This window comes from Pangasianodon hypophthalmus, chromosome 28 (genome assembly GCF_027358585.1).
Source record: "Pangasianodon hypophthalmus isolate fPanHyp1 chromosome 28, fPanHyp1.pri, whole genome shotgun sequence".
NCBI classification, from domain to species: Eukaryota; Metazoa; Chordata; class Actinopteri; order Siluriformes; family Pangasiidae; genus Pangasianodon; species Pangasianodon hypophthalmus.
In genome coordinates, this window is record NC_069737.1 from 8,009,094 (window position 1) to 8,026,284 (window position 17,191).

The following is a 17,191-nucleotide window of genomic DNA, read 5'->3' on the forward strand; positions in this document are numbered from 1 at the left end:
TCACAATTTATTATAGCCAGCCATGTTTTTGAACAGTGAGAGGAAACCAGAGAACCCAGAGCAAAGCCCAGGAACACAGGGAGAACATGCGAAACTCCACACAAACAGTCACCCGAGTTCAAGATCGAACCAGAAACCCTGGATCTGTGAGGCAACAACACTACTGCTGTGCCATCACCTGTGAAACCAAGTCTTATTATTCCCATTACTATTTCTGAAAACTTCTTTTTAACCACATCAGAAAATGTTTGTTGCATTTTTCTCAATAATGACAGTGATGTCATGACTATCTTTTGCTTATTCATCTGTAAATTATAATGTATATGAGTTCAAAGTTATTGAAGGGCCAGAAATCTAGGAAAACATATGGTGTACAGGACTGAATGAGTCAGTGACTACCAATGATCTTATTGGTTATGAGCTTTTGGTAATGAGTATTGGGATGGTCAAAGTAAAAAATTAAGTACCTCTGTAGTATACTGTAATAGAAATATAAAAATTAAAAATAGCAATATAATCGAAGAATAATACCATTTGTTTCTACACCAAAAGTTGTTATGCTATCCATAAATTTTAGATCAGGTGTGTTAAAGCAGGAAAAACAGGGCTTAGTTTGTATTTACTGTCCATCTTCTGTTAGTCTGCAGCTTCTGAACATTAGGAATCAGGAGAAAGGTTTAATAAGCATGGCCAAAACTTACCAAAAGAGTTTTAAAATATTGAATTTATTTGCATTTTAAGTCATTAAATAATTCATTGACTTCATATAACACATTTGCAGAACAGTTATATCAGGCTATTTTACAGCAGTTCTACTGTACTGTCTTATGTTCAAAACATTTAATGTAGTAAACATGCATCATCATACTGGATTTTAATGAATTAAATAAATAAAAATAAACTTTACAATGCAACATCACTGATATATGGAAACATTCATTCTTCACTGAGTCTACACTATTTGACGTCAAATATAATTTGATGTATTGAGCTGCAACACAGTTTTTATTATCAATAATATGAAATGTGTGTCATATGATGCGCTTTTTTCCAATTCCACTTGGTTTTATGTTCAAACCTCAAACCTCTCAAAATGACTACTTTACATTTTAAAAGTGAAACTAGACCAAAATATTTCCAACATTAAGAGTCATATGCTTGCTTCAGTGCATTTAATGAAATATTTTTTAAAATTATATTTACATTATATATCTTTAGGTCATTTCAGTCTCTGTGATATGACACACTTTCCATCAGGAGGCTCCATGAGCTTGGGCAGCGGTTCTATTATATAATTCTATTATATAATTTCTGACAAAAAGAAAATATATCTTCTGTAACTCACCGTAAATGTTAAAATTGTCTTGCTTTAAAATCAGTGGCACAGATTATGGCTTTTACAGATCTTTCTGTTCCTATGACCTTCTCAGATGAGCAGGTAAGTGGAGTAAACAAGCCCGAATGTCTGTGACAGGGCCGGCCATCTTGCCCATATTCTCCCATCTCTGAGTTCCAGGGTCATAGCGATGCACTAATCTAGCCTCACTGTAATCTTCTTGAGAATAACCACCCAGCACATACAACTTCCCCTCCAGGACAGCTGAAGCAGCTCCAACATGGCAGAGAGGAAGAGGCGTGAATGCAGTCCATGTATCACTTATAGGGTCATAGCTTTCACAGGATAACTCATCAGTGTAGAACTCTCGCAGGTTGCACACTCCTCCAGCTACGTAGAAGCGCCTGGCCAAGCTTTCCATGCAGTGCTGAGCTCGATCGTGAGCCATGTCTGCCAGATAAGTCGTACCTTGTTCCGGATGGTAGAGAAATGTAGACACCAGGCACTGGTACTTTAAATTAAAACCTCCTGAGATAAAAATCTCTCCTCCCCAGACAACAGCTGCATGGCCACTCAGTGGCTGGTCCAGCGAATGTGTGAAGCTAAAATGAAACAGAGAAGCTATTTGTTGTTCGCTATAAAAAAAACTCAGCAATATCTTACCTACACTATCATCTGTTGAAATCATTGTTGCACTTTTCAGAGTTTAAGAATAAGTCTTGATTCCTAAATTTAACCTGCTTATACTGTAGCCACTAGTGTCGGCTGCAGACTCACTATTCATTCAATGTAAGCGTATTTTAAACATCTGTGGTTTTACATATATGTAGGAGATACAAATACGTTATGACAGGACATAGTGCATATTCTGATACAACACCTATACTTTTGTAACATAACACATTTCTCTTGCTGTCATTCGGTTGCCATGATGATTTATTACGTTTAATAGTGGAACTCGAGCACTCATATATGCTAAGCAACGCTTCTTATAGTCTCTTACCTCCATGTGTCTGTTTCCACTGAGTATTTTTCCACACTGTCCAAATTAGTGCTGATGTCCCTGTCTCCTCCAATAGCGTACAGACTGTCCCCCCTCACCACCATGGTAAAGTTACTCCTGTGCTCCTGCATATCTGACAGTCTTTCCCATGAGTTGTTTAAAGGGTCATACCTGTGCCAGTGTGTGTATGTGTGTGCATAATGCAAAAGAAAAAGAGATTAGGACGGAATAGAAACAAATATAAAACAGAAGAGTGCATTATTAACCCTTACAGAAAAATCACGTGATCATCAGTTTGTGATTATGTGAATAATATGTGACTGACCATTATCATTATTTGACCAAAATCATGATTTAATGTGATTACATTAAAAAAAATGACCATGAATTCTAAAGTTAACGAAAAATCACATGTGAAAATAAATAAATCATGCTGGAATAAAACATGAAAGTACAGTAAATGAATCATGTGAAAGAAATCACATCTGAAAAATTGAACCAAATGCCATACATATGAAAAATATGTGAAAATAAATGAATCATGTGAGAAAACTGCATGTGACAAAAGAATGACTCGTAAGAAAATTACATCTGAAAAAGGAAACTACATGTGAAAAATTAATATATTGTTAATATATATAATATATATTATAAAAATTAATTGTTGTTAATTATGTGGAAAAAATACATGCACTATTTGTGAAAAAATGTGTGAAACCACAACATGTTTTGATGTTTTTTTGTAAGTCTCAAAGTTTTGGAAGTCATGATAAGAAACAAAAGTTTACATTATAATAATAATTTTTTAACGATATCATACCTGTATGCAGATTTCATTGTGTCTGCCTTGGAATAGTAATAGCAGCCTCCTGCCACATAGAGTTTTCTGTTGAGTATACTGATTCCATGCCTGAACCTGGCTTGCTCTGGCATTTCACCCAAAATCCTCCACTCCATATCCTTGACCAATCCTGTACCGCTACGCAGGGAGTTAGCAAACCACAGCTGCTTGCTTGGAAGCCGCTGACCTTCATCTGGATTTAGCTGATCTCCTCCGACAACGACAAGGACATCTCTGGGGTAACGTATGCGATGCTGAACTACGGGACTGGAGTCTCCGAATCCAAATTCTTTTAGTGCTGTGCGGTATAGATATACATCATCATCACCACTACACTCCATCTGCAGGTTAACAGCTCGGACTTCACGAAACTCGCGGAAGGTCATGAGTGGAAAACGCACTCCTGTCATTACTACCTGGGCTTGAGATAACCTTTGGGCTGGATCTGCCTCGATCCATGCCACCACCGCTCGGAAGACGGCCAGCTCGGATGGAACGCACAAACCATCACGTCTCAGAAGGTCCACCAGCTTCTCAGCTGGCAGCTCCAGGAACTTTGGAGTAGCCATAACTTCCTGGAAGTGCATGAGGACGAAGTCTTCAGCTGTTTCATGCAAGTCGCTAAGCATATAAGCCTCAGCGAAGGCAGCCACATCCAGACAGCTGTGGGCATCCATTTGCTGTTCAAGGTAGTTGAGGCAGAGCGAGAGAGCCGGTTGGAATTGGAACTGAAGAGCAGTGGAGGTGAGCTCGAAAATGCAGCCCCAATCAAGAAACAGATCTCCGCTGTAGCAGCAGTGAAGAAGGGCTTCTAGTTCAGGTGCCCCCATCAATAGCAGGGACACTGAGGTCTGGTGGGTTTCCTTCATACCACTGCTGAACATTGCACGGAAGTAGTCACTGCTGGCACTCAGGATGACCCTGTGTGCTGGAAATGGACAGAAAAAATAAATAGAAGTCATTGTAATAGCAATATCCTGTATGCTACACTTCAAGTCTTTTTTTTTTTTTTTTGAAAAATTATGGCTTCCTAGTTGGGTTATACTTGGAACCTAGTCTGATAGCAAAACATTCTGTTATATCTTTCAAGTGTTCCCCCAGAGGGACAAACCAAACAATTCAATTTTATTTGTATAGCACTTTTAATAATTGTCACAAAGCGGCTTTACAGAAATAAATCCATTCAAATTAAGTTAAACCAGAATAAATTGTAAATATGTGAATTTATCATTAATGAGCAAGCCACAGGTGATGGTGGCAAGGAAAAACTCCCTGAGATGACATAAGGAAGAAACCTTGAGAGGAACCAGACTCAAAAGGGAGCCCATCCTCATCTGGGTGCTAATGGATAGTGCAATTATAAATAAATCCCTTCTATAACTGTGTACTACATAGACAAATAGTGCAATTGTGTAACCAGGAAATTCATCACAGTTTTCACAAGAAGTCCGGTTTGTTAAACCTATCCACTGTCCACTGATGGAGTCCTGAGTACAAAGCTGCTCGTGGCAACCGCGGCCCCAAAGCCACCACAGCAATCGCAGTCCCAAGCCATCACAGTATAGCTCCCCATATGAGATCTCCAAGCCATCTCCACAGCCCCCAAGTGGCACCATCCCCAACAATCCCAATGATCTTCAGATCCCACTGATCTTCAGATCCCACTGATTTTCAGATCCCACTGATTTTCAGGTTTCAACAAGGGAAGCAAGGGTTCTAAAACCATTTTTAAAAGTGTATGTCAGGGGTATCAAACATATGTCTTGTGGTCTGCCCCGATAAAGGTTCTTGTGGACCATAACTGAACTTAAATATTGAAAAAAGAGCTAATTTCTGTTATTCCACTAGGTGGATACAATAGAGTAATAAACTGAACTGAACTCAGCTGCAGACAAAATCATGTTAATAACATGAAATCTTTCATTAGCTAAGATAAAAATTTGACTCATGTCTCTAATTCGAGAACTAATTTGGCTGTTTGCAATCATGCAATCACATCTTTCACTTTTTTTTTTTTATTTTTCATTGCCAATTCATTTTTGGTAATGAACTGAATTCCACAAATCAGTTTTCTAGATGATGTATAGTCACCTCCAAAGATATTGGAAGAGCAAGGCCATTTCTTTGTTTTTGCTATACACTGAAGACATTTGGGTTTGAGATCAAAAGATGAATATGAGACCGAATAGATCCGAATTTCAGCTTTAATTTCCTGATATTTACATCCAAATGTGTTAAACAGGGCACACCTGTCAGTCACATGTTCCAATATTTTTGATCACTCGAGAAATGAAAAGCATCACAAAAGAAGAATGCAACAGTCTGGTGATGTCAGTGGGTCGCTGGCCTGATGCAGTTACTGCGTGCAAAAGACATGCAACCAAATATTACGTCTTATTTACTTTAATTTACTTTTGCTCACCTAAAAATTGGCTGGTCTGCCACAGAAGGTGCTTAAGTTGTATAACACATCTAGATGTAAATATTAGAATATTAGAAATGAAAGCTGAAATTCTGATCTATCACATGTTTTCATCTGTTGATCTCAAACCCAGAAGTCTTCAGTTCAATGAACACATTTAAGAGGAGTTCTATGTGTGTTAGTGATCTAATAAACAGATTTTTTTTGTTCTTCACACTTAACGTGGACTACGTACAATTCCTGAGGTATGCCTTTAGCCCTTGTTCTATTCAACTACCATTTTTCCTGTACTTATATGTCCTTGATGTACCTGATTCAACACCTCTAATGAACATAACTTAAACAAATCTCTAGACTGTGGTTAATACCGTGGCATATCTTTACCGTGAAATATTCTTCCTTCAGCCTCCAGCTCCACATCACAGCCCACTCTCTCTTCCCACAGCTGCCTGATGGCCTGAAGATTGACCTTTCTGTGCTCTTCGCCAGTGCTGTTCCTCATATTCTTCTCTGCATCTTTCTTTCTCTGCCTCTCCTCTTCTTCTTTACAGATCTCCAGAACCCTGGGAACTCCAAGATAGAGAGCAGCAGCCTGAATCTGAGCTAAAGATTTGCTGTTCAGACCAGTTATGCTTCCAGAGTAGGCAAACTCCAACACTGCAGATACACCCAAATCAGATACTTCTGGACCAACACGTAAAAATATCTCCTTCTCGTTTTTTTCATTCCGCTGCTGGAGCATCTGCTGGATGAGGGAGCTTACAGCAGCCAGGACCAAAGAGTGAGCACGGACAGTAAGTCCATGCTCAACACTCAGGGTCAGGTCAGTAAGGACAGAGCAACACCTCAGCTCCTCCATTGCTTGGAAGATCTCACTTGGGTAAGTATCTTTAGTGTACTTCTGCGTCTCTTGTTTGTCATTCCACTCCATCATCTCCTGAATTGTTCTCTCGTTCTTTATGTCCTCCTTTTCCTTCATCCCCATTCTGCTGTCATTGTAGGCCCGAATCCATGTTAACCTCCTCCTCTCCCTTTCGAACTCTTCCCCTCCTTCCTCCATCACCTTTTTCCTTCGCTCTTTCTCTCTTCTCCACCGCTCCTCCCATTCCATAGGCAGGTAGCGTCTTGTGAACTCCATGCTTGCTGATGAATTGCTGCACGACGGTGAGCAAACACCAGTCTGTATTGTTAGTTTTCCTCAATCTGTGAATACAGTGCCCACATGCCACCATGATTAATTCTTGAAGTAAACAACATTCTAATTTTAGATTCTGCTTCAGCAGATCGAATGTCCTTAGACCTTGCTGAGCCTTTGCAGTTTTGGCAAGTGGGAGACAGTAGAGGCCAAAAGTCTGAGTCCACTACCAAGAACAGTCTCAAGCAAGATTAGAACATTCTTCAGTAATATTAAACAATGACTCACAATCACAAAAATGTCTCTCCCTTGTGTCTTAATAACAGCAGCAAAAAATATGTATGCTGACATGTTTACTATCAGGGTCTATGGAGGACGTGTTGCTGTTTTTTTTTTGTTTTTTTTTTGCACGTTTCCCTTAATGAATGTAGAATTTGAGTCATTTCTACCTAAATATGCAAAATACAGGCTGGTGTCACTGCAAAGCGATTAATTTTGCATGCACAGTGTGACTTATTATGTCTGAAATTCATTCGGAAATGACAAATACACATGCAAATTAATACGACTGAAGGGCAAGTATTAAATTTGAGGAATCCGGTTTACGCCACTTGAAGACAAAATAAAACCATTTACTAAGGCTTAATAATGACAGAGTTGGCCTTTATAAAATAATTAGAAATTCTCTTGATATGAAGGTGGCTTATTACTGTGGTAATGTTTCATATCAGAGATTCACCACAGAGTCTCACATCTTATGCAATGAACTTAAATTAAAATAAAAGAGCCAACTGCATTTAAAACAGCCTTTGCAAAGGCTTTCATGTACATATACCTCACGAACAGAACACACACCCATGTCTATGCTCTTTTATTTTAATTTAGGTTCATAGCATAAGTTTGTTGACATGTCTAATTGCCTTTAATTAGCAGCCATGCACAAAAAATCTACTTTATATATGCGATTTTTCTATGTAAATCACGTGCAACACGCCTACCAACTGAGTCAGCAATTTATAATTAAAATCAGTACTTGTTATTTTGAATCTTAGTAATTCAGGGCATTGCTTTATAAATACGTATTTGTTTTTATCTTACCTTTGCAGGGTGCATACTGTGATTCTAAACCTCTTATTTGCAGTTTTCATTGTCCTTGTAGGTCAGTTTGTAGTTGCTTTTGATCTTATTTGCCTTGATTTTGACCTTCTGGACTTCTGTCTATCCCCTCACTATAGACTGAGCGTGTTGCTTGTAATGCAGCTGAAATGTATCTTGGTCCTTAAATTTTTTTTTTTCTAGTGAAGTGTTCTTAGCTGCTAAAGTGGTTCTAATAACGTCTATAAGATTACAGAGAACCTTTAAGGCAGGGGTTTCCAAACTGACTCCATGTAGGGTCACTTGATTTACAAATGGGGTTGTAATAGAATCTCACAATCTTCTCTTTTGTTTTATTCATTTATTTAATAAATGAATAGTAGGAATATTGCGCTAACTATGAAAACGATACATAGTTCACATATTTCACATATACATATGGCACATATTTCATTTCAATAATGCTTAATAATGTCTACTATATTGAAACACATACTGCTCTTTTAGATTTGGCTAAACCAGACTTAATACACTGACGAAATAAACAAAAAATGACTAAGTAGAGATGCAATTTTTGAGATTTTTTAGACGACCCCCAGTTTGAGAACTGCAGATTTAAGGGGAGAAACTTTAGAACAGTTTATGGTTCTAGATTTGACCATTTTAAGTGTGTACTTTACTATCTGTTCTACTTTTTAATTTTTTTTTTTAAAGAAAACTGCTTAAATTTGGCTGTGTCCATTTTACCTTCTCAGAAATGACCATTTTTGTGATTTTTTTTTTTGTTCTACTGATTTTATGTACCATTATCATAAAATAGGCTACAAAATGTTGTCTGCTCTCAGGAAATGATTTCGTTTATAAATTTTCCTGTTTCTTTGCTCAAAATTGAAAGTGTAGTATACATATGCGTACAGAAATATTGAAAAGAAGCAGCACACATGGTATTACATAATAAAAGCACACACATTTTAATGAATGAAAAGGGTGGAGTTTTCAGTAAACATTTTGTCGGTGGCACTACTTACATTCAGATTTACTGCAATGATCAATTATAACCATCAAATCCCAGAGACGCACAAAAAGCAACAGAAGCACATTTGATAGTTAGCGAACATTTAAGAGCTCTTGCAGCACTTAAAAAAAAAAAAAAAAAAAAAGTTCAATACAACAGAGACACTGCATTGTTCACAATACATGTTCAGGAGTATAGCTTAGGAAAATAGAGGGTTTATGACAGGATCAGTTCGAGATCTCAAAGTCTTGAGTGGAAAATGACTGGAGAGCGATACGGAAAGCATGGAAAGTGCATTGGAACCATGCAACACACCTTCATGGATTAACAGTTCACCTCCATCTAACAGCCGCGCTGTTCAGTGAAGAAGAAGCGCTATAAGAAGACGAGGCTCGAATGGGGTTATAAAAACGAGTGCTTTAGCATCCACAGCAGCAGAAAAATACAGGATGAAGTTTTTCGCCATTCACAAAAAAAAAAAAAAAAAAGAAATGTCTTTCAGATAGCAGAGTGAACATTAGACACATTAAGTTACTCCTAAAAGATACCACTTTACTAAAGAGTACGACTCTTTAAATATCTATCAAAAAGTCTATGACGCTGGCACCTATGCTTGAGTGATGCTGAATGAGCAAGCAATTAGTGAGGAGTAACCCTATATATGCATTCTGTGTAGGTATGTTTTTGTGAAATTAAAGTAATAACACCAGTTAAAATATATAAAAAATAAAAATTATAACAAAAAAAAAATGTCAGAGGTACAATCTTTTCTGCTCGCAGTTGTGTTTAGGCCTCTCAACTCTCTGGCTCGGGAAACCGGAATGTGTTAGGCAGCCCTTTCTAGCTTTTACAATAATATCATAAATACCATACAGATTTTAAAGAAAGTTTTGGATTTTTACTTTTATTTTCATTTTGAAAAAAAAAAAAAAGACAGAAATGTTGTTATTTAAAATCTGTAACTTCTATTACAGATTCTGCCACTTCTAGATCAGGAAGCTTTTAGATAAAAAATAAATTAAAAAAAAAAAAAAAAAAAAGCACACAGTATTAGATGTAATATACACATGGAAGACAACATATACAATATTAAAATTTCTCCTAAATCAATAATGGCTCCTATTTGAACGAGGTCACTGTTTTGTTTTTTTGTTGTTTTTTTTTTTTTAATTTTTGGCCAATTGCAAACTAGTTTCGTTTTTAGCGTGTTATGAGTAGCTGAGTTAAAATGTAAAAAATAATATTCCAATGAAGTCCGCCAAATGTCATTCTGCCTTTTTCCAATAGTAACTTCCGAAAAACACAGATTAACTCTTTAACATATAAAAATACTATACCAAAAAAATGAAATACAAATATATATTAGAATCTGTTAGGCATTTCTGTATAAAGAGAGGGCTAAATGAGTTAGGTTACATCAGGAAACAAAATGTCAAAGAAAGCAATGCGAAAAAAGCATTGAAATTAGGAAACAAAAATGAGTAATAACGATGTCTAGATATCAAATTGCAAGTCTTTCAAACATGCAAAAAATTTGCACAAGTAATACTGCAGGCATCGAGAGGAGAACATAAGATTCTTCCTGCTCACATTGAGGGAAAGGGAAACGCAATGCATGCTGGGTAATCGGTGCCACGGGACACTATCGGCTGGGTGTGTATAGTGTGCGAGGCAGTAATACCACTCAGCTGTACAAATACAGTGTCGCATATGGAGACAAATATAATCCTGCAAAACTGAGGGAAGGGCTCTTTATTAAACACACCTACCAGAATTCATTGATACGAACTAAAAAGGCAACGCAATTGGCTATACTGGGGTCTTAAGAAATATTAACTACAGTCCTCATGTGATGGTGGACACCACGATTTAAAAAAAAAAAAGAAAAAGAAGACAAAATTCAGCACTATCATCTGAATATATGCTCCATTTAAACTGTAACGCAAATGACAGTGCAAAAAACGAACTGACAAAAAAAAAAAAAAAAAGACAAGAAAACGATCATCCACGTACAAGCGTGGACAAATAAAGAGATCAAGGGCCCAAACCTTCTGGAAGAAGTTTCTGAATGTTGCTAAACCCTCTCTGTAAGTTGATGTACAAGTTTAATGGCACCAGAAGCGTGTGCTCTCAATACCGTTATGGGAGGCTAAGCACAACAGGTAGCTAGCTTTGTTTAGCTTGTAAGTTAGGAGCACACACACACACACACACACACACACACACACACACACACACACACACACACACATACGTCACTTGTGACATTTTCTAGCGTATTATCTCTTGTCCTGCCCTCACTGGATGATTTTTCTAGCTTCTCAAAGCTACTCACTTGTTAGCCCAACATGCCTGTAGCATTATATCTAATGCTGTACTTGCTTGGACATGGTCCAGTACGGTCGGTTAGTCAGTATACATCGTCTATAATATAGATTATGTCTGTAGGTGTGTGTGTATAGATGAAGAGGTACTTGATAGAAAAGTTCAGTGTTATTGACAGTGGTGGGACTGCGCGTCATTGGTGTTACCGAGACACTCATTTACAAAGAGGACAGCCCCAGTGCTGCGTGTGCAGAAAAAAAAGCCTTGTTTCTTCGTCCATTGCTCCTCTAGCGATCTATTCGAGAAAGCCTTAACCTCTCTGCTAGTTGCTCTGAGGCTGTCTGAGGCCTAGCGAACGGATGGAAAGAAGGAATCAAATGGAAATCGTGCGACACCTCATGACTTCTCAGCCACCGTATTTTTTTTTTGTTTTGTTTTTCTGACAACGTTTCACAGATACAACATATTTTTTGTTTGTTTTCGTGTTTGTTTTTTTTTTTTTTTTGGCTCTGTCTTACGCCGTACACCCTTTGGGAGTTCACGGAGGGAGAAAAAAAGTCCTCTATTTTACAAACGTCGTTGTCCATAATATATAGTTTTATTATATATTTCTGTATACTCTCTGACTCGTGCCATCTTTCTCTCTTTCTCTCTCTCTCTCTCTCTCTTTCTCTCTCTCTGCCTCCCTTCTCTGCACTACATGCAGCCCACACAGCCGCACTTGATGCTCTTCTCCACCTCTTCGCTGAACGAGGTGCCATCGCTGCACTCAAATGTGTATTTGCGGCGCTTGGTCCTCTGGCTGGCACAGCAGGCTCCCGGCTGGCACGCTCCACTGCATTCCACCCACGAGAGCATGCGCGTCGTCTGGCAGATTGCATAGCCACGCTGCACCTGGTAGAAGTCCCGCACCGGCTCACCACGACACTCGGACTCTAAACAGAAACACACACACACGTGAATAGAACAGGTATGAAGATACATACAATACAGATATACAGTTAGGTCTGGAAGGAAACTCAGAATTGTGATTTTTGAGAACATGGGCTCCAGACTTCAGGCATTCATTGACTTCAAAGGATTTTCATCCAAGTATTAAAATTATGGTTATATTTACAATTATGTCACTTTGTCCAAATACCTTTGAGCCCCAGAAAATGGAGGTACATGGCTTAAAATGGCTGTAATTCCTAAATGTTAAATATATTTTTGTGGAACCTCTTAAAATAAAGTCTACACTTTGATCACATCCTGATTGTTTTATTTCAAATCGATTGTGGTGGTGTATAAAGGCAAAATCACAAAAACTCTGTCATTGTCCAAATACTTCCGGACCTGACTGTGTATATTAATGCAGGATGTGCTACAAACCTAAAAGGAAAAACCCAGCAATGAACAGCTTCCATCTTAATCTTTATAATTAATATGTGATTTTCAGTACCGTCCTGGAATAATTTTGAAATGAGCTGGACATTTTTCACAGTTTCCTACATTACACAATGCCATTCAATTATTTCATCTCTATTATGAAGTGATGCAGCAGAGCTTTAGTCCTTTAGTCTGTCTACCGCTCTCACCTTCTCATCTGTACGCTCTGCTCAAACAGTTCGGTTTTCATCAGTTCAAGTTTGTCATCTCATAAATCGCAATCTACCTGAGCCAAGTCTCTGCCATAAGTCAACGCAACTATGTTGTATAGCTGCAGTCTTGAGTCTGAGGTTCTCCTTACTGCCTCATAGCCAACTATATAGTGTATAGTGTATGATTTAGGACACATCCACAGTGCCCTAAGACTTGGAATCATGTCATTATAGAATATCATGTGACTATTGTAACTATTGGAAATAGTGCATAGTAGCACACTAATATACACTATTCCCAAATTGTGTGCTATGTAACTTAATAATATATGAAAAAAAGATCCAGGATTACTGGGTTTGGTATTTTTCCTTCATGATTTTCCCAACATTCTGGCACTTGTTTCATTTCTCACCTTGATCACACAATTCTCCAGTGTATCCATTCTCACAGTGGCAGTACGCATCACCCGTGTCTGAAATCTGGCAACGGCCATGTTTACACTGTAACCTTCTGCAGGGGTTGAAGAGTTCTCCCTGCTGGTTACACAGAGCACCGCGGTAACCTTCTTGGCATTCACAGCGGTACGACTGCATGTCCAGCGGGATGCATTTTCCATGCACACACCTGCAGGGAGACGAAAAGATCTTCAGTGAGCAACAGTGATTTATAAATATATGCAACTGTAGCAAAATATAATGCAAAAATGGTCAGTGCTTTAGGTTCCAATTGATATAATATTTGACTGATAAAGTGAAGTGAAGTGACATGTTGCCAAGTATGGTGACCCATACTAGGAATTTGTGCACTACATTTAACCCATCCAAGTGCACACACACAGTAGTGAACACACACACACCGTGTGTTTGCTGCAGCGCCCGGGGAGCAGTTGGGGGTTCGGTGCCTTGCTCAAAGGTCTCACCTCAGTCGTGGTATTGAGGGTGAAAGAGAGTGCTGGTCATTCACTCCCCCCACCTACAATCCCTGCCGGACCTGAGACTCAAACCCACGACCTTCAGGTTCACCTTTGAGTCCGAGACTCTAACCATTAGGCCACAACTGCCCCAAATGATATTAATGTACCATGGAGTTACTGGCAAAGGCAGGAAACAAGTACAGTACATTGAAATTCTAGAGAATTCCAGCTTGTTAGGAATCCAGAGTTAGAGTGCAGGGTACTCTAGGGTACATGTCCCTAGAGCCGAAGGGGTTAAGGGCCTCACAGTGGCCTGGATGTACTAGTGCTTGACCTTCTGATCAGTAGCACAGAGCCTTAACCACTGAGCCACCATTGGCACAGTTAGTCTTGTGGTTAGTCTTGTGGAGTCTTGGGATTATGGTACCATTCAATTAGAATGAATTCAATTTTATTTGTATAGCACTTTTAACAGTAGACATTGGCATAAAACAGCTTTACAGAAATCTGGACGTAGATTTAGATCCCTAATGAGCAAACCAGTGTGAGTGGCGAGTGTCAAGGAAAATCTCCCTGAGACAACATGAGGAAGAAACCTTGAGATTGACCGCTACAACTGTATAATATGAAGTAAAACAGTACTAAGCGTGCTGAAAGCATGGTCACTATAAGCATATTGTGAAGAGTCCAGGAATAAGCCCAGGACAGTCTTTATGATTACAGCAGCAGTTCCAAGTCTACAGTATCCAGGTGAGATTATCCTCCAATGCAAGGGTGAGTCTTGGCCATAACCTTGTTTTTGGAAGGTGCAAATCTTCTAGCCACAGCCATAGAAGTATTAGAATTATACTACGATACTATTATCTCAGGATCAAACACAATTGCGTGATTCCTAATACAGAAATCTGCGAAAGAGTGGGTTTTTTTGAGAAGCATACGTACTTGTTGCCCTGGCATGAGTTGGCTGTGGGCTGATCGCAGTGCTGGCCGCTCCAGCCTGGTTGACAATGGCAAACGGGGCCAAGAGCAGCGTCTGGTTGACAGATTCCATGCAGACAGTAAATCTTTCGACATGGCTCACAACCGGGCACCACGCCAGGCTTCATCTGGGTCTTGGTGAAGTCCTGCAGCTCGTTGTTGATGTACAGGTTCTGGATGCAGCCATGGAAACTGGAACCGTTCTGAATGTGCCATGAGCGTGGAGCTATGGACGAGTGCACATCAACGGGCATGCCTGGCATTCAAACAGGAAGGAACAGGGGAGCATGATTAAGAGCTGGGTAGAGAGGTAGCAGGGTGGGAAGATTATACATTTAATAAATGAGAGATGGAGCGTGGCAAAGAGGGAAGGAATATTTTAAAGAGCCGTGTTCCACACCTGAAATTTTGCCTATGACATCCTTATAAGATGATAATAAGCACACTTTTTTTAAAGCATGGATATATGACTTCATAATGTTAAGCTTCATAACATTTTACAATATCTGTTAATTAAAAACATCGTAGACACAAATGTTGTAATGCACTATAACACGGGCTCTGGTATGTCATCTGTACTGCAAGTTATAATGCGTTATAACATAAAGCATATAACATAGTAGAGTGTTATGCATAAGAATACTTTACAGACTTTACAGGAAGTCATATACTCATGCTTTATTAACAGTTATGTATGAACTATAACAATTTCTGATAATATGTCTGTAATATTTGTACAGACATATACCAGACACCATAAGGTATTATATTTTTCAAAACATTATAAGTGCTGTTTTCAGGCACAAGTTGAAATCTTATGTAAATATGTAATGTAAATATATCTTATGTAAATACTTATGAACAGTTATAAAGTATTATAAATGGTAGATAACACAATAAATACTAGATTCATTGGAAGTTCTACCATAGTTTATCTTGTTTCTTGATTATGAGTTTGATGCCCTATAACTATTGTGACATTAACTCTTTTAAGACGGGAATACATTCTGAAAAGTGTATTAGATTTTCTATGAAACAAATATGCGATATGATAGTGTGATTTAAAGATGGATTAAGTGATATGGGACTCGGCATCTTTATAGTAGTTCAAAGAGAGGGGAATGTGCAAAATCATTCCTGCAGCATATGCAAGCAACAATAAAAAGCAAAGCACAAAAAATAAATAAGGCACACATAAGAACACATGGAGCCACTCTTGAGATTTGAGATCAATTTTCATCACCTTGCAATTAGCATCCATTTTTCCCCACAGTTTTAATTATTTGTAATATTATGATCTCAGGAGTAGCCATCAGAGGGAGAAATGGTTCCAAGCACAACAATGACAAACAAACAAAACACAAAAATCACCATGCACACATCACTTTTTTTGTTCTTTCTTTCTTTTTTTGGAAAGTGTAGACTGTATCTGATAGGGACTTAAAATATGGACTGAACAACAGTTGTCTAGTGAGATAAGATTGCGCATCTAATGACGCAAAACTCAATAAAAGGGTATTTAGTGGGCCGTAGCAAACACAGTCTAGGGAAATGGTAAGAGGGGGTGTTTAGGGAAGGGATGATTAACAGTAGTGTTAATTGCGAGTGCCTGCAGTGGAGCGAGGTATCTGCGCTGGGCCCCTACCCCCCACGTATAGCGGAGCGTCTCCATTGAGGGGCCTCACTGTTCCCACGCTGCCCATGGTGGTGGGCACACCGCCATCGATCGATAGGTTCACCATCTGGTCAAAGGTCACCAATTCCACCGTGTGGAACTGACCATCATTAATGGTCTCCGTGCTAGAGACGGAAAGCAAAAGAGAGATGGAAAGAGGACAGAAGCAACATTAGAGCTTAGATATTTTTGGCTTTTCAAGTTACATAAGACAGCTTGACTCATAAGACTGATTCATTTATTGATGTTTTTTTTTTTTCCCTTTTTAGGAATCAGTTGCTGAATGAATCAGAATCTGAGAATGAAATACATTTTTATATAAGCTATTTTTTTATAGTTCTGGCCTTTAAAAGAGATTTCACGGAATAATAATTACATCTTTTAAAGGAGGTATGAAATAGGGTATATGGGAAGTTTTATTATTTGTATACAGATAAGTGACAGATTAAAGGAAAAAAAAACACAGCAGTAACTGGTTATAGGTTAAAGCCATTGCAGAGCAGTTTGTCTTTTACAAAAATTGCAAAAAAATGTCAAAAATCAAATATTACATATCATAACACTGGGCTCTACAGGTGTATCTTCTGTATCTTCGGACATACCTGTAAATGGCATGGCTGGGTTGACTGCCAGGGTCGTAGCTGACCTTGACGTGACCTTGGAAGAGTTCCACAGCAATGTGGTCATTGTCTCCATTATACAGCAGGATGCCATTGTCCTCTGCAGTGGACACCTTACGGAGGCACAAACAACATTTGGATGTGACGAAGCAGATTTCGCTTTGGTTTTATATTCGGTTTTTAAATTTAATACTTGCCTAGCATTTAGGAGTTTAAACAATTCTATTTTAAACTAAAAACCTCTCCACAATA

At 38.5% G+C, this 17,191-nt stretch overlaps 2 protein-coding genes across 5 annotated transcripts in view; both read right to left on the bottom strand.

The window, feature by feature from the left end:
- Positions 1–706: 706 nt before the first annotated feature.
- Positions 707–7,111, bottom strand: si:ch211-63p21.8 (kelch-like protein 33). The gene is made up of 4 exons (XM_026943188.3): positions 5,987–7,111; positions 3,160–4,108; positions 2,340–2,510; positions 707–1,938 (listed from the first exon to the last, which is right to left on the bottom strand). Exons 1-4 carry the CDS (start codon positions 6,738–6,740, stop codon positions 1,416–1,418), a joined length of 2,397 nt encoding a protein of 798 aa, XP_026798989.3. The 5' UTR covers positions 6,741–7,111; the 3' UTR covers positions 707–1,415.
- Positions 7,112–8,779: 1,668 nt separating this feature from the next.
- slit1a (slit homolog 1a (Drosophila)) overlaps positions 8,780–17,191 on the bottom strand; it is a 94,107-nt gene continuing 85,695 nt past the window's right edge. For 2 of the 4 annotated variants that reach the window (XM_053231156.1, XM_026943163.3), the window contains 5 exons: positions 16,922–17,052; positions 16,254–16,444; positions 14,609–14,900; positions 13,166–13,377; positions 8,780–12,107 (listed from right to left, as the gene is read on the bottom strand). In XM_053231156.1, the coding sequence (XP_053087131.1) occupies positions 11,869–12,107; positions 13,166–13,377; positions 14,609–14,900; positions 16,254–16,444; positions 16,922–17,052 (1,065 nt within the window). In that variant the 3' untranslated portion in view covers positions 8,780–11,868. The remainder of the gene's footprint in view (positions 12,108–13,165; positions 13,378–14,608; positions 14,901–16,253; positions 16,445–16,921; positions 17,053–17,191) is intronic. The other 2 variants (XM_053231157.1, XM_026943165.3) reach the window with 1 other exon arrangement.